At 43.2% G+C, this 17,556-nt stretch overlaps 1 protein-coding gene across 4 annotated transcripts in view; it reads right to left on the minus strand.

Annotated features, from left to right (window-relative positions):
- Positions 1-4,730: 4,730 nt before the first annotated feature.
- SYNE2 (spectrin repeat containing nuclear envelope protein 2) overlaps positions 4,731-17,556 on the minus strand; it is a 175,665-nt gene continuing 162,839 nt past the window's right edge. For 3 of the 4 annotated variants that reach the window (XM_069018486.1, XM_069018485.1, XM_069018484.1), the window contains exons 106-118: positions 17,331-17,468; positions 16,263-16,457; positions 15,139-15,421; positions 14,715-14,783; positions 13,781-13,917; positions 12,773-12,899; positions 10,970-11,181; positions 8,579-8,779; positions 8,095-8,223; positions 7,420-7,608; positions 6,675-6,764; positions 6,409-6,455; positions 4,731-5,834 (exon numbers count right to left, since the gene is read on the minus strand). In XM_069018486.1, coding sequence (XP_068874587.1) covers positions 5,609-5,834; positions 6,409-6,455; positions 6,675-6,764; positions 7,420-7,608; positions 8,095-8,223; positions 8,579-8,779; positions 10,970-11,181; positions 12,773-12,899; positions 13,781-13,917; positions 14,715-14,783; positions 15,139-15,421; positions 16,263-16,457; positions 17,331-17,468 — 2,043 coding nt within the window. In that variant the 3' untranslated portion in view covers positions 4,731-5,608. The remainder of the gene's footprint in view (positions 5,835-6,408; positions 6,456-6,674; positions 6,765-7,419; positions 7,609-8,094; positions 8,224-8,578; positions 8,780-10,969; positions 11,182-12,772; positions 12,900-13,780; positions 13,918-14,714; positions 14,784-15,138; positions 15,422-16,262; positions 16,458-17,330; positions 17,469-17,556) is intronic. The other variant, XM_069018487.1, reaches the window with a different exon arrangement.

Here is a 17,556-nt window from a genome sequence, read left to right on the forward strand (position 1 = left end):
TTTGTTTGTTTTGCTTTAAAAGTGCTGAATTTATGTACAACCTTGGAACAAACTTTTTGAAGAGAAAATGGGAATGACGGTATAAATCATGAAATTACCTTCTAAATAGAAATTTGTTGTGGATTGACTCTGTAAAAGGGCAGTGCTGCAGTTCTGTGCCACGTGTGTTGTTCATACATGGTGTTGTTAGCACAGTGCAAACAGGAAAATGATGTGATTTTAACCTACTTTTTGTCTTGTTGAACATAATTTTATTAAAAGTTACTAACAGTGTTTTAAAATGAGTGAAAGTCAACAGCTGTGGAGTCTGGATTAATGTAGCTGTGTTCACATCGGGACAAGGAGAAGATGCACATCTCCAACAGCACAGGGAGTGTGTGGCAGTGGCTGAACGAGGCTGCCTGGGTCTCTTGACATGCTGGGTTTGTCTCAGGTCTGGATCCCCCAGGCTCTCTCAGATGCTGCACTGCTGGTGTGGAGCACATCCCTGTCCCTGCCAGCCCCCAGCAGAGCTGTCACGCTGCGCTTCCATTTGGATATCAGGGGCTTTTCCAGTCTCAGTGTGAACAAGTGGAGCCCTCAGGACCTGCAGGGGCTCTGAGGAGGGGCTTTATCAGGAGTGTTTTATCACTTTCCTTCACTTCTTGGCTGTAACTCAGCTTCTGCTGGGACCTGGCAGAGGTGCTGCTGCTACTTGGAGAAATTGTGCTGCAGTTCTGGGATGTTCACAGAGGTGAGTGAACCTGGCTCAGGAAGGAGGGACAATTGCTGTGGGTTAAAAAAAAGAAAAGGGGAATGACAAAAGGAAGGAAGGAAGGCCAAACTTCTTAACAGCACACATAAGGAAAACATCCTGAGCTTCCTCTCAAGTCTGGAACTGGAACCAGATGGTAAAACAACCTTGGCTGTTTTTCTTTTTTTCTCTTTTTCTAAAGAATCATGGTTTCAGACAGGTGAAATGCTTTGTCTCCAGGAATGTGAGACCTTTTTCACACCTCTGTCTTCCCTCAAATTACCCATTTTTAGTGCTGTCATGTTTCCAGACAGAGAAGAGAGAGTGGGGGAAAGATATGTAGATGTGTTGAAACATTCTCCCTTGAGATAGTGCCCAACAGGGTAAGTGCTGCTATAAAATAGCAAACTAAGGTAGCACTTGAAGATATTTTTTAATAAATATGTGTATTTCCAAAGTCATATTATGTTAATTCCTTGCTGTTTGACCGATAGATCTATATAGGGATCATCGTGGTAAAAGGAGAGCATCCTTTTAAGTGCTGGAATTTTTTATTTTACTCTTGATGACCTAGGGAGTATGAAAGGTATCTGTTGTATTTGCATTATTACTGTGGTTTAGCAGAGCCTAAAAATGCAGTGAGCCCCAGAACGCTGACTGTTGATCCTATTTGAGCTGTCACCAGTGATCATCCTCTTTTGAGGTAAGAATTTTTGTCTTGTTTGGACTTTTATCATAAAATTGCAGCATGGGTTGGAAGGGACCTTAAAAATCATCTCCTCTGCCATGGGCAGGGACACCTTCCACCAGACCAAGTTGCTCAGAGCTCCATCCAACCTGGCCTTGAACATTTCCAGGAAAGGAGTATCCACAACTTCTTTGGGCAACCTGTTTCAGTGTCTCAACACCCTCAAAGTGTCCTGTCACTCCAAGTCCTTGTCAAAAGTCCCTCTCCATCTCTGTTGTAGCCCTTTCAGGTACTGGAAGCTGCTCTAAGTCTCCCTGGAGACCTCCCCTCCCTGCAAGGGTTTCTACAGAGCCTGGCCGGGTGTCTCCACTCCACCCCACCCTCCATTCCATCCCATCCCATCCCCCTTAGCAGGTGCTGGCTGCAGATTGTGGGTGTGGGGACTCATTGTGGAATAGTTCTGAACATGCCAACCATGTTCCACCCAGGGAGTAGCAGCTGCATTTCACCCCATAATTTCTGTACTGCTGGGATGTGAATGTAACTTTTCAGGTTCCCCTAATTTTACCACAGGTCTTGTCACACTTCCATACACTCAGAGCTGGAAACCATGGAAGCACCTTTGCTATCCTCACCATGCAGCTCAGAAAAAATGGTTTGACATTACTTAGGTCCTGTGAGGTACTGAGTCAGCAAAGCAGTTAAGATGTGGTCATCTGTTGTGCTGACCCAGTGCCTAAACCAATTTGAAAGAGGCTGTTGCAAATGGGAGTATGAAAAACAAATGGATTGCTAAATACAGAATGTAAGCATAATTTACATTATTTTTTCACAGTATTTTACTACTAAACTGAAGTGTGGTGCATTAAATGGCACACTTCCATAGCTAAGACTTCAGTTTGTGATCTGTATATTGTTTAACTCCACCTTTACATTTAAGAGTCACCTACACTCTTCATGCATTGAGTGCCAGCGATTTTGATTTAAGTGCACAAAGAAAATGAGATTGCTGTGCTATAAAAATGCCAACATCTGCTGCTACTGCCTCAACAGACAAAACCTTCTTCACTCACCACACTGTCACACAGGAGCTGGCACAGCCATTGCCACATCTCCTACGCCCATATTCCACAAAATTTTTTGTTCTGAGTCCTGTCATTTCAGTTTATCAACATTTCACTCTCTCCACGAGTTTGTAATGGAAATGGGTTCCCGACTGCAAGTGGTGCCTTTTAAAACACTTTATGTATGTTATGGTAATGTGAAAACAACCCCACAACACCCCAGCCCCTCCCTTTCCCCCAGCTGTCTTTAGTTCTGTGGACTGATGGTATTTGTCTGATGCTGTGTTTCATTCAGTTGTGGATGGGTGCAGCTGACTAAAGAGGCACCATGAAATGTAAATATACAGCTTTTTGTTCATTTCCCTCCTGTAGCTGAGCTCAGCCTGGTCTCATGAGCATGTAGTGTGTGCTCAGTGTCTGAGGGACACCTTACACCAGACCAGGTTGCTCCAAGCCCTATCCAAGCTGGCCTTAATGCTTCCAGGGATGGGGCAGCCACAGCTTCTCTGGACAATTTATTCCAGCACCTCACTACCCTCACAGCACGGAATTTCTTCCTAACATCTCATCCAAACGTGCCCTTTGGCAGTTTAGAGCCCTCACCCTCTATCCTTCCACTACATCCCCTTGTAAAAAGCCCATCTCCAGCTCTCTAGTCCTGTTTAGGTCCCCTTTAGATACCAGAAGTTGTTCTTAGGGGTCCCTGGAGCCTTCTTATTGATGTTGACTATGCTGGAAGGGAGGCAGGTGTAGCTGAGAACAGACCTCATCTCACTGCCAGAAAATAAGACTTCAACTCAAAACTAGTTTTGGCTTGGTTTGATTCCTACAGTGCATGTGCACAACCACAATGGGGTTGTTCTTGCTCTCACTACTGCATCTGCCCTCTCTTTTAAATATTTTTTTTCCTTCCCTGGCCACCAACAATCCTGTCCTGAGCAAGATGATGACACAAAGAAGTGGGTGGGGATATAAAATGACTTCTTTAAAGCAGACTTCAGTGTCAGCCTACAGTGCAGTGATTATAATCAACTGGAAATAAAACTATTTAAAATAGGTTTGGAAGAAAAAAAGATTTAAGTTATTTCCCAGACTTTTTTTTTGGTGACATTTTGAAGTACTTTCTTGAAAGCTCCTCTTTTTATATATTACATCAGCTCAACAATTTGATGTAACTGTTCATAATAAAAGGAAATTGTAGGCTATGAAATTTTCCTTAGACCTTTTAACACTGTTCAATTTTTCTGCCCTGCACAGGTTCTTTAATGGAAGAAAGACTGAATATCATGTCAGCAACCGACTATTACTTCTTGGCAGAAAGGTCTGCATGGGTATTTGTGACAACCTGGTAATGAAATAATGGTTAGACTTGGCTCACTTCTACAGAGTAAGAAACTCAAATGAGCTCCATCTTGAAGTAATTGCTTTGAAAATATCAAATAATGATGGCAGAGGGAGAGAGGACAGTGTGTGTGCCTGTGTGCAGTGAGGTGTGAGGGGGGATCCATCTCTGGATACACCACCAGTGTGAGGGGTGGTGGTGCTGGAGCACAAGCCTGGCACCTCAACACAGCTTATGAGTTTAGTTTAATATCCTGGAAATAAAACCCACCACAAAAAAACCCCACCACAGTGCGTTTGCCACCATGGCTGGGAAAAAGCTGTTGTTTTGGCCATTCTCTGAACATCAGGACAAAGCAGTTTGCTTTGTAACTCTCCCTGCCAGAAGATGGGGAATCAGCAACCACCAGTGGTGACAAGCATAGAAAGAAAGGGTGGGAGAACTCTCACAGGCTAATCAGATACCTTATTTTCTGTGGGTAAGCACTGCAGAAAGTGGCTAATTCCTGGATGAATTGCAACACAAAAAGCATTTGACCAAAACCCTTACTATTGCACTGAGCTCTACTGCATTTCCCCACTCCAGCACTCCCACTATAGAAAGTCAGTCCCAGGGTAGGAAATAGTTCAGCGTTTCAAACTAGTAATAAGCATTAATTCATTTAACTTTGTATTCTTCCTCCAGGAAATCACCAAGAGTTTCAAAGGAAAGGATCTGTGCCACAGAACACAGGTCCCACTGCTGGATTTGTGACCTCTTGCTCTGACAAGCAAGGGGAGCAGTTGTGCTTCTTCCAGCATCACTGTTGGCAGGCAAAGCAATTGACTCTTCCAGGAGTGGAAGGGACAGCACTGCTGGAATATAAAGCTGATCCCCCCCACCAGACACACCCACAGTCCTGCAGACATTGGCAAAATTTTAATGAGAGTACTCAAACTGTACAACCGAGGGGCAGTGGCAATGCTGACTGTACACAGTGTTTCTCCAGCCACTGCCCAAGCGCCAGTTTAATTTTAAAAACAAAGCTTATAAAAATGCACAATTCTCTCCCAAGGTACTGTACACTATTCAGCAGGTTAAAAACTGAAAAAAAATCTTTCATTAAAAAAGTCATTGCACTATTTGTATACATCAGGGATAGTCTACATAATCATGTTCATCTAGAAAATATGTGCATTATAAACCATTTCCATGCAATGCAGCAATTCCTTATTTCAAAGGTGGTATAAAAAGACAACACAGCAGTCCTAACCACTAGAACACTTTATGTCAAACAAAACAAATGTGCATCATGATATTGAACGTGTTAGATGAATAAAATACAATAACAAAGATTCAAAAATAAGTAATTTTTTTTGCTTCCACCAAGTGATTACAGTACCAAAAGATACAAGTAACGTGAAGTGTATGCAGAAATGATGTTAAATGAAGTCCCTCTTCACCTGCTTGTTTGTCATGCTAACCCAAGACAGACTGCTATGTTTAAGATTACTGTGATGTCATTTCTGCATCTAAGAACTCAGTATCCAAACACCTTGTAAGCTTAAGAGCACTGCCCCTATAAAATAGTGTATCTATTGCATCAAAGTATAAAGTGTGTTGCTTACAGTTTAAAAAAAAAACAAACCTATAGAAAAAGTTTTGTTTTCCGTACAAAAAGAACGCTGAAATTTTGTCAAGATATACATTTTGAGATGTGAAATTTGCTGCTTGATTGATGCTAGAGCAGCGTGGAGAAAAAAGCACCACCCCAGAGTGTTTTGGTGTGACTGCAGGGTGCCCTAGGTCGGGGGGGGCCCGTTGGTGTAGCGCAGCATGGGGTAGAAGGAGCGGGCAAAGTTGTTGGCCTGGGTGCAGCTGTAGTCTTCCTCAGAGGAGGGGATCATGCAAGCCAGGAGCAAAAGCAGCAGGAAGAACAACTGGAGGGGTAAAGCTGCTCGTAACACTCGGTAGAAGAAAGAGGGAGACCGAGGGTTTGCCTGCACAGGTTGTGGATGGCTTTCGCTCCTGAAAAGGAGAAACAAAGAGCAACAGGCACTTCAGGGTTTGAGTTAAACAAGGTTTCTTACCCTATTTTCAGATGCAAGCTTAACTTTTCCCAGGAGGCAAACAGACCATTCCAAATAGGTGTCAAAGCACAAAGGAAAGACATCGCTCACACTGATGAGGTTCTTCTCTGCCCTGGCATTACTGAGATCTACCCTTTGAACAGGTTATGTTCTCCCTTTGTCCTTCATGGTCTGTTTGTACTAAGTGACTCTCAGGGGCAAGTTTCTTTTTCCAAGCATGCTGGTGGAATTAAAGAAGGATTTAAACATAAAATATCCTCCCATTTGGCACAAAAATTATTTTCTCAAGCCAGGGTTGCACATCATTGCAGAGGTCCTGGAGCAGGAATGCTAAAGGACACCATTCCCTGAAGAGCAGCCCAGAGCTGGTAGGGGACACTACAGGTAGGCAGAAATCACCTCCACCCATGTGTCAACCTACAAGGAACAGTTGCCCAGGTTTGTGCTGGCACACAGCTCATCTCTGCCATATTCACTATTTTTCAAAAGATCAGGCAAATATAAAATAATACCTTGTGCTGCTGCCATTTCTGCCATCAGCAGTTCTCCTGAGGGCCATCTGTTGAGAGAAATAGCTTTTAGTGTCCAGATTTCAGAAACAACCAGGAATTTCTCTTTCTCAGAAAAGAGAGCTGTAGACTTTAAGGTCTGATTGTAAATGCTGTAATAAGGTACACGGACCTAAAAGCTAAAATGATTATATTTGAGGAACTTCCACAGTAAATGTGGCAAAATACACTATATGCTGATAGCAAATTATTAGAAAAAAAATACTTGCCTTCTTCACAGCAGGGCTGGATTTCTCTTCTTCTGGATTATAGACTCCTGAGTCCAAGTCATCTGGAACTAGCAGGAATGTTTTGGTATCCTAAAAGATAACAGCACCTTCCTCTTTAAAATGCACATTCAAAACTGACAACAAATGAAGTGCAAAGAACCACCTTTCACTGCCTCTGTAGGTGCACAGCCCACTGCTCCTTTACATGAGCATAACCAGTTCCCCAGAATAAAGAAATGTTTTACAGTGCCCAGTCTGAAGGAATTACAATGGAATGGGTGCACACAGGTATTAACTTGAAAATCTCTCTATCTGACAGGCCTCAGGATGAGCAACCCACTGCTATGAACTTCAGCTCCTGTGTGTTCATTACACACTCCTAGCCTGATAGCTGGTTTGGATCACAGAAATTCGGGTTGGAAGGGATGCCAGGAAGTTCATCTAGTCCAACCTCCTGCTCAAAGCAAGGCCAGCTATGAGACCTGACCAAAAGCCTAACTCAGAGCTTTATCCTCTCTGCTCTTCAAACCCCTTCAGGACAGAGGCAGCACAACTCCTGTTACAATACTGTACTAGCCTTGTGGTGTTGAAGTTTTTCCTACAGCCAGAACTGTTCTTTTTTCATCTTCTGAAGGTGGAAGTATTTACACTTTGAGTCAGTTTTTTTATAAATACCTTCACTCTTAATATGCTGCTTCTTTTCAGTAAAGAAGATCCACAAACAAGTATTCAGATTCCAACTCACCAGATTCCCTTGCATTGTTTTTAAGTCATGAGAGACTTGTTCAATCAGCTGTTTCAGTTTCGTTCCAATTACATGGACTTTCTCTTCCTCTTCAATGTAATCACCATCTGATTTCAGCAGCAGGTAAGCAGTGAGCTCTTGGAGGGAGTTTACATTAAGCTGTTGCTCCAGCAGCTCTTTCTCCAGTTGCTGAGAACAAACAAACAAAAAACAGCACAACAGACTGTTACCCTCAACTTTACAGATGTTCTCCCAAAAGGAGGAACTCTGGAAGGCTTTAAGGAACAACACAACCTGCCTGAGAATCCACAAGGCACATGAATGGTTATTACAGCTACATAGGAAATGAAGTTCTCTTGAAGAGACTGGTTGTACCTGCTTGAACTAACATTTAAAAATAGTTCTAGCAGCAGGTAATTGATATAGAGAGAACATTAAACTTTGGAAATTGGAAGTCTTAACTCCAGCATAAAGACTGTTCATAAGAAACTTAATTATGATATGTAATTATGGAAAAAATGCCTTGTACAGGCAATATCTTGGTCTGTTTCAAAAACCACCCACATGCCTGAGTACAGCAGGTCTGAGGACAGGCTGCAGACACTGTGAAACATAAACATCCTGCTCTTCACTGTGTGGTGAGAGCTGAGGTGCTGCAGTTAAGACTACACTTACCATCAGCTCCTTTTGGCATTCCAGTATTGTATTGAGATCAGCATTGGGATCTGTGATTTGTGCTTCATTCCTCCGGCTTTCAGCACTTGCTAACCACAGGATAAGTTTTTGGCTCTGGTCATGGAAATCCTAGAGAAACAAAAACACTGGCACATAGGAGAGGAAACACCTTTGCAGTGCCTTCACCTACCAACAAAATGCCCAGACCAGATTAGAAGAGCCACCACGAAGTCACAATCAGTGAGGGTACAGAAACCTTGTTAAACCATCGCACCGATGTCGCAAAAGCGGACGACCCACTTGAAAGGTGTTTTACTAAACTGTTTCAATCCATCAGAGGCAACTTGATAAGGAAATAAAATGTCTTGGATTGTGAGTGACCATTTCACTGATGCACAGGATTTACCCACCTGCCCTCTCCCCTTATCTACCCCTCAGCAGCATCCCAGAGTTTTTCCCTTACAAGGTGGCATGTGATATGCACCTGGCAGTGCAGTAAGGCTTGCTGTAAACCCTTCCTCCAGCTGTCCAGTGCACGACTTGCTTTCTCCCAATGCAAGTTGACCTTCCGAAGCCTGTTCTGCAGCTCCTTGAACTCTGTGCTGTCTGCTTTCTGGAACTCTTTGCTGCTCAGGTTAGCAGAAAGCAACACTGCTTTGTAGTTCTCAAATGCTTTAAGCATGTCCTGGTAGAAAAAGAGGATTAGGAGCTTTTATGAATGATGAAAAACATGTTGTTTATTTGCAATAAAACCATGCACTCAAAAGTGTCACAGGTATTGGGGAAGATGTTTGAATCTGGTGGCTTTTCAATACTGCTGAGAAACACATTAAGGTAGGTTTATGTTTGGGTTTTTTTTAAAGCCAAAACCTTCACTTTGAAGAAAATAAGTGTGATTGGGCTTGTGCTTCTCCCTAAGTCACAGGCACCATGACTTAATCCACACCTGCCTTTCAATTCCTCTGAGCTGCCTCTTTCCCTGACATTTGGACAAATACTCCCATAGGTCATCACATGGTATTTTCTCCTAATTGATAAAGGTTCTGCCATTCTAGAATCCTAGAATAATGCTGACAGGGACATCTGGAGGTCTGTGCTCTGTTCTCCTGTTTCAAGTAGGACCAACTTCAAACTCTGAGCAGGATGCTGAGGGCCTCATCCACTCAAATTTTCAGTATCTTGCAGGATGGAGATTCCCCACCTCCTCTAGGCCCCTGGTCCCACACCACACCACCACATTGAGAGAAATTATTTTTCTTCTCTCTGGTCTGAGTTTCTGTCAGCCCATTTCTCTGTCTTGTCAAGGCCCAAAGGCAGTCCTGCCTGCTTTCCCACTGTCCCTTAGAATTGCATGGGGAATAATATGGAATTTGCAAAGCCAAGGTAATATCATCTAACCACCTTTATGTTAAGGCTGAGCCAGTAGGTTTTTTAATTTAAAAAAAAAACCCTGAAGGTTTTTTTTAAAAAGAGAATGCCAAACAATACCTTCCTTGTACCTTCCAGTTTACAGTTTGAATCAAGGGTACTCAATCTTTTCCAGGTTGCTCTTGCAGCAGGGAAAGTAAGAGCTGCAGGATGAATCCCACAAGCCACACAGCCCAGATTGCTTTTCTCAGCAGCCTTTCTATCAAGAGTGTCAATCTTTATATTCTCAGGATCTGAGTCCCACTTGTTGAAAACTGCTGGTCTAAATTACTTCTCACCCATCAAAGGATCCTGTCCCCCTCCTCCAGGCAATAAAGTTTCTTTTAATATCAGACAAAGCAAAGAGTCCACCACAGACTTCTGAACACCAGTAAGCCAGTCTGCAGGCAGACTGGCTTTATCCTTATCCCAGGCAATCGGGATGCCCTGACACCTCATGAAATTCACTTCTTAGAGTACACTGGCTCTTTTAACGCCCCTATAAAGCCAAACTGTCTGAAAAGGGGATTTACAGCCAGCTGGACTCCTCTTAAGCAGATGCAGAACAGAGAAGAAGTGAAGCTCTGCTCCTTGAGGAGGTCAGACACCCAACTCCAGGCTGAAGGGAAATACCTTCCTGCACTCAGGAGGCACCACACCAAACCTTTCCTAGTGCTTGGTGCCTAATCCAGACTAGCTGAGGGAGTCAGAGTCAATCTTACTGAGTGCAGAGTCATTGTCCCTGGCCTAATAACTACTCCAGGATATGTAGGCTTAAACACACTCTCAGCATGCCTAAGAAATCCCTCCTCTGTCCTGCAGTGTCTTGTTTGTGAGCATCACCACAAGGGTGACACCACACTGACCAGCAGCCTCAGGGTGACTCCACACGGGGCAGCTGGTGAGGGGTGAGCACAAAGGGATTTTGCACTTCCACAGATTTCAGGAACACTTGCTCTCTTAGACTTCATCCTGAGGCATTTCATTACCCAATTGCCAGGGCCCCAGCACTTACATGTGCCCTGGTAACCTGCTGGCTCAACTTGCAGAAACCACAGCTTCAGAGCAGATCTTTGTCAGTCTCCTGCTGGAATTACACCCTGCCCTTGATTCAATTAAAAAAAAAAAATCAACCTAGACTTTGCAGCCTGTTGACCTGGCTAATTTTCAATCTGTTTCTGGTTTGCATATAGGGGAATGGCACAAGAAAAAGATGTCACTATCACTGTGCAAGAAAACAGAAAGGGAGAGGTGGAGAGGTTTTTATTTCTGCCTGCCAATCTCTGTATATGAAGACAGAAGCACCTTGCCTAAGATCCTCTTTCATCCTCTTAGCTGAGAGCAGTTCAGCTACCCTGTGGCACAGGAACGTTGCTATTGGCATCCATGCTGCCAGCTCATCCCAGGAGCACACAGATAAAAATCATCAGCATCTTGAAATCCCTCTTCTCAGTATGCCATAACTTACTTTCAATTTCTTGACCTTTTGTTCCAATGCCTGCATGCTGGTTGGAAGCTTCACTTTTTGCAGCTCTTCCAGCTCTTGCTCAGTTTTATCAAGCCAAGCAGAGATGTCACTGAGGTCTGAGTCCAGCTGCTGCCACTGCTGCAATTTCTGTTTCATCCTAAGTTTATTTCTGAGGTCTTGAGCTTGGATGAGCTCCCATCTATCAATAATGCCTGCAAATAATAAAAAACCAAACATTTAAATCTTCAGTGAAGGAAGGAGTATGTAAAACAGATGCAAGAAGTTTTGCAAGTAAATTATTCTCCATTCTGCTTGAGACCAAATAATAGCTGTAATGTATTACTCTTATTCAGCCACATCTTTTCTTGAGATTCTGCAGTGTCTAAATTTCATATTGCTGGTCAAGTTATCCATGTAGCAATGCTACAGAGAATCTAAATCACATTAATTGGAGATATTTTAATTCACTTGGAAGTACAGACCAAATCTAAGGAGAGAGAATTCAATGAGCCCAGCTGTGATTTGGTGAAAACCAAAATCCATCATGGGACAAATATGATCCAGCAGTTAGGACTTGGGTTTGTATTTTATGTCTGCGTGCAGATGCTGGAGGGAGCCCAGAGGAAGCCACAAAGATGATGAGAGGGCTGAAGCACCTTCCCTGTGACGACAGGCTGAGAGTTAGGGCTGTCCAGCCTGTAGAACAGAAGGCTCTGGGGAGACCTTAGAGCAACTTCCAGTGCCTGTAGGGACTCCAAGACAGCTGGAGAAGGACTTTTGACAAGGGCGTGGAGTGACAGGACAAGGGATAATGGCTTTACACTGAGGGAGGGCAGGTTTATACTGGATCTTAGGAAGAAATTCCTTACTGTGAGGCTGCTGAGGCCCTGGCACAAGTTGCCCACAGAAGCTGTGGATGCCCCATCCCTGGAAGTGTTCAAGGCCAGGCAGGATGGGGCTTTGAGCAACCTGGTCTGGTGGAAGGTGTCCCTGCCCAAGGGACTTTAAAGTCTCTTCCAACCCAAACCATTCTAATGACTCTATGTTTCATCAGTTCAGTGCTAAAGGGCACGGAGATGCCACCTGTGTGATCACTAACACTTTCTGAAAGCGCATCTAAACCATTCTCAGGCTTTTCCTATTCATCCCAGGTATAGGACACAACCCTGGACCATCTGTGAGACCAGAGACACAAACTAAGTAAGCTGGTGCATGTAGCTGCACCCTTCTTTTTAGCACATTATTTGCTTTTGTGATTGCAGTACAATGTCTTGTTACAATCTCAAGCACCTGAAACCAGGAATGAGGTCCTAAAAGGTCAAGAGAACTAGCTTGCTGGTCTGTTTGCAAGAAAGGACCACTGTAAAGACACTGGAGAACAGAATACATTACCAGCTTTGACAAAACATTTCTGTAAATGGGAGCTGTAGCATCTTGTTCTATGGAGTGCCAGTAACTCCACACAGCAATCTTATTTTAGACAGAGACTTCAGCTGGAATTCTGATTAAAAGTCTCTGAAGTGTTCAGCATCACACAAAAGTGAAATTGTTCCCATTTATTGCAACAAGCCAAGAGATAGAAGTATATTATGAGAGAGAAAAATCTCAATTCTGGCAGAAAATGTGAAAGCTTAGAACAGCACACAGGGGTTGGACAGAAGCAGGTGAGAAGGCAGCTCAGTGAAACTTGGCAAAATACTTTTTATTTGGGAAAATGTGCTGCCTTTGTGCCATCTCTGCTTTGTCCCTCCAGAGTCACAGGACAAACACCACAGCCCCAAAGCCACTCCTAATGCTCTGTACCTGACTGCTTCTCTGCTGCTGCTATATTCACAAGTTCTTGGTCATCCTGGGGCTCCTCATCGCTCATGCTGGCAGATGGAATTTTCTCCTTGCTGCTGCTGCTGCTTGCAGAGCTGAGCTGCTTCACCTGGAATGACATTTTGGTGGGTGAGCCCTGCAGGTTAACAGGATGTCAAAGGTCCAACCTAATTTGTGTTACTTTGGGGTGGCTGGGCTGCTGCTGAGCTCTTGCATGTCAGATTTAGCACTGGGCTTCTGCAGCTTTGCTAACAGTTTACACTGGCTCTCTGTGCCTTTCCAGTAAACAAACACACACCATGGTGATGCCAGTTACTACATGAGTGGACATGGCAAATTAATTGCTTTTGCACTACATGTACCAGACAATGTATATTTGCTGATGCTCTTTGTTGGATTGTGGGTCTTGGCAATATTGACTCTAAGGCTCTGAGACTGGATTAATGATGACAAAAGCAGCCAGATACCAGTACCACCCTGTCTGGAAGAGTGCTGACAACAGGTCCAGGTCCACTGAGCCTGGCAGCTGCTGGAGAAGCCATGGCTGGCAAACACCCACCAAGGCTGAGGTAGCAATGGACAATAAGCCATTTTGGCACATTTTTCAATACCTAGAAGCTGATTAAATGGTGTGTTACATGTTAGAAAAGGACCCTTCAAATTTGCTTAGGAAAGGGAGATATATCAGTATAGATATATCAGAGATACATCAGAGATATATCAAGAGATTCACACCCTCTCCTTTGTGGGGGTTAAATTCTCCTAGACTTGTCCTGTGACAACAGAGTAAGGAAGCTCCTCCAGACACTGACTGACCAGGAGTCCAACCTGAGCCACCAGAAATAATGTTTAAGTTTGCATGAAGTGAAAATTCCCCCCCAACTATTCTTTTCCTTGATGCTGGAGAAGGGAAGTGGATGGAGTTACACAGAACAACAAACAAACAAACTGTGTAGTACAGGTTGAGTGCCCACAGAGCCTCCAACTCACATAGTCTGGTTTATAGGGAGTACTTGTCTCTGGTCCAGACAACACATTTCCAACCATCTCTGCCTGGTTATATCTGTGTTTCCTGCAGACTGGGCTACCCGGAGAATGCCAAGGATGAGCTTCTGAAACAGACTTTCCTGAAACAAATAAAACCAAAATCACACACCTTGAGTGTAAGATCCCACCTCCATGAAGAAGCTGTTGCTTTGTATTAAGTTAGAAAGCGCTTTGAATAAAATGGCATCAAGTTATGGCATAAAAATGACAGTTTTGCAGCTTTCCTTGCAAAGCATGCACATTTGCAAAACATCAACAGTGTTTCAAAGGTAATGAGATGAGAGCCATGCAGTTATGGGACATTCTGTTTTCTTCTGGAAAATGTTTGAATACAGGTATGAGTATTCAAAAAAACCAAAAGACAAGGCTGCACCGTGGTTTTGTAAAGTTTGCATCCCAACAATAACTATCACACATCTGCAACATGTCAGTGGGAACAAGTTAGACATGTCCTGGTTTGGAGAATGTTCTGGATTTAACAGACAGGACACACGTAGTTCTGTCATGCACAAACCACAGAAAAATATTTGCAGAGTTGGAGCTACGGCCCTCAGTAATTAGGCGACCAAAATTAGAAACAACCAAAAATTGATACTACCCAGAGCAAACCACCGAGAAAGAACCAAAAGACTTTGGATCAGTACAATGAAATGCACATTAACCACCTTGGCATTTACCAGGCAAAATCTAAATGGTGTGTTCTTGACTGCTTTTAATGTCCATGTGGATACTGCAGCGTAAGAACACCATGACAGGATGAGACATGGTGTCCACACAAGGCAGGAAGTCAGACATTACGTATGAGAGAGGTTGAGGAATATAGCGTGCAGCACAGGGAGATTGCCATGTTCAGACACATGCATTAGCAGGTGCCTACCAGAAGATGCTTTCAAAGTTTTTGTGGTCATTTTAAGATATGCCTCAGGGTTTTCAGTGATTTCTACATCTGAAAAAAGAATAATGTCATTTTCCTCACTATTCAATATTTTCCAACTATTAAGAACAACTGAAACAATGAGGGACAGCAAAGACAAAGAACAAAGTAAGTGGCTGGTACCATTTTCAAACATTCTTAAACAGTAAGGCTTCTAAAACCTTATGTTTCCAAAAATAAAAGCTTGGTTTATACAGTACCATTTCCTTCATCAAGACATCTAAGAGATGAGCCTGCTCACATCTATTAATGGTACTTGAAAACCAACCAACAATGTGGGAGCAAGACTTCAATCCCCCTCCCTTCCCACACAGGGACATCCTCCAGCTGTCCATGTCAAGCCAAACTGCTGGACATTGGTTCTCACCTGACAGAGCACTGTAGTATGTTGCTTCTTCATCATCTTCATGAGAGGAAGAACCTCCCACATCACCTGTGTGATCCCACTCCAGTGGGATGGAGTCAACGCTGACAGGGGTCTCACAGCCTGATCTCTCATGGCCTTGAGTAGGGGGCACAAGGTGGCAAAGGGACTGTGTGGATGAGGGCCCCTCGGTGATGGCCTTCTTGTGCCAGGGATCATTCTGGATTTCTCTGGAGTCTTCTTGGTCTGTCTCATTTTCAGAGTTATCTTTTTCATCGTCCAATCCCTATATATAAGTAACAATTACTGCATATTAGTAAGATTTACAAGAGATCTTAAATGAGCTCATGATTGAGCCACACAGTACTACTGGAGACAGATTTGTGGTGAGATGCAGCAACCAAGACACGTGCTAAAATTAAAGGGAGATGTAATTTCTGCCTTCTTCCTCTTTTGCCAAAACCAACCCTCACATCAGCAGATACCTCCGTTCTTTCAAGGCACTCAACTACCACCACAATATCTGTCCAGTTTGCAGGAGGAGTACCCAGTTCCAAATGGACTAAACAGGTCACAGTAAGGAAATCATGCTCAGGCAGGAGTGAACAGCCACTTGTAGTTGCTCATGTTACTTCCTTTACCTGGCTTTCTAACAGATGTTCTTTCTTTTTGAGGCCAAGTAAACTGAGAATCATCTGAAAGTTCCCAGGGAAAAGCAAAGTGCATGCTGTTCCCCATTCAGGGTTTTCACAACAAAGGTGGACAGATGGAGTGGACAAACACATAAAGAGATATTCTAACCATATTATTGATATTAAAGAAAACCAAGTGATATTAGAAACACCTAAAAAGATTTTGAAGCCTTCAAGCCACAACTATGTAATTCTGAACCTTATGAACTACCTCCATATTACTCTCCAGATTCTGCAGATGGAGAGGCATGAAAGGATTGGCAACAAAGATTTAGCAAGGCTGGCACATCTCCTGCAGAGCTCCCAACCCCTTAGAGCTCAAACCATTCAGTCAAGCTGCTAGGAATAAGCAATTGCAATTCAAAACCAAAAATAACCATTGCAATTCAAACACCAAAATCTTATCAAAGCTTTGAAACAACTGTTGCTTCTTACAGGATCCCTTGAAGTCAGTCTTTGATGGAACCGGGCAACTCGCCCAAACACCTCCTGACAGTATCGATGAAGTTCTTCCAATTCATCTTCAATCAGGATGGCATCCAAAGGCTCGCTCTTCTGAATCAACTGCTCCCCAAAAACGATTAGCTGATCAATCTTATTGGTGTTTAATGTTATTTCCTGTTGGAAACCCTATTTGGAACATAAAAGAAAAATAATTACTTCTTCCTTGGCCCTTTCCAGCCTAAGGTTTGTCCCTGCTTCCTAGCTCACTGTAGTAAAAGACAAGCAGCAATTGACATTGTTGTCTAATTTAATTTGGCAAATATCTTTTTACTCAAGAGGTCCAAAGGTTTGTTTTATCAGCAGAATTACAGTTCCAAATGAAGAGGCATTTTCCACCCATGTGTACATCAATATGGCTGCAGTGTCCTGAGCCTGCAGGGGATCGTGATATGAGAGCTCAGCTAATCAGAGCTCATTTTTCTGTTGGGTACATACTATCTTTTTCTCAGTAGCCAAGAAATTTGTTTGGTTGCTTGGGCCTCCAGCCTACACAACAGTAAATCTACATCCCAAAGGAATAACAGTGCAGGGAGAAAGGAGAAATGAGCATATGATGTAGCAAAGAACTAGTATATTCCTCAGAATCACTGCACATTCCTGATGTCTAATTTCTGTTAAAATTCCCAGCTACAAACTATGAGCTCCTAGGAGAGGTTGTACTATAATGCCAGAAAATAATGCCTGAATTTAGGAATATAGCTCTTACTGTTAACCAGCATCTGCTCATTTCCAGGCCATATACCATTGTCACGCATTGTCAGGAGAAAATGGCAGGACAGAACTGAGCCTGAACACTGAATCTGAATTAAATACCGCACAACATAATTTTGATTCAGGCAATATGTCTTAACAATTCACTGCTGTCTTCTAACAAATATAGTCCTACAGAGATCTGGTGGCTATTGTGAAGTTACAGAAAAGCAGACGACTCTGTCAGGCAAGGGCAGCCCAACAGGATGACTGGGCTACAGTAAACAACTGCTTCATGAGGATACGTACATTTAACTGGCGCATTTTGTCGTCAAAGTTACTTTTTGAGAAGTGCTCCACGTTTGTCAGCTGTAGGTCCATTTCTGTGAGCCAGACAAGGATGCTTTCCCTTGTCCCCTCAAACTCATCTCTCCGATTGGTGAAGTGCTGGATGGAAAAAAGGAGCCAGTGTTACATGACTTCAGCTACTAGAAGAGACAGGTCACAGGAGCTCTCTGAAATCAGTGTTTTATTT

This window comes from Aphelocoma coerulescens, chromosome 5 (assembly GCF_041296385.1).
Source record: "Aphelocoma coerulescens isolate FSJ_1873_10779 chromosome 5, UR_Acoe_1.0, whole genome shotgun sequence".
Classification (NCBI taxonomy): domain Eukaryota; kingdom Metazoa; phylum Chordata; class Aves; order Passeriformes; family Corvidae; genus Aphelocoma; species Aphelocoma coerulescens.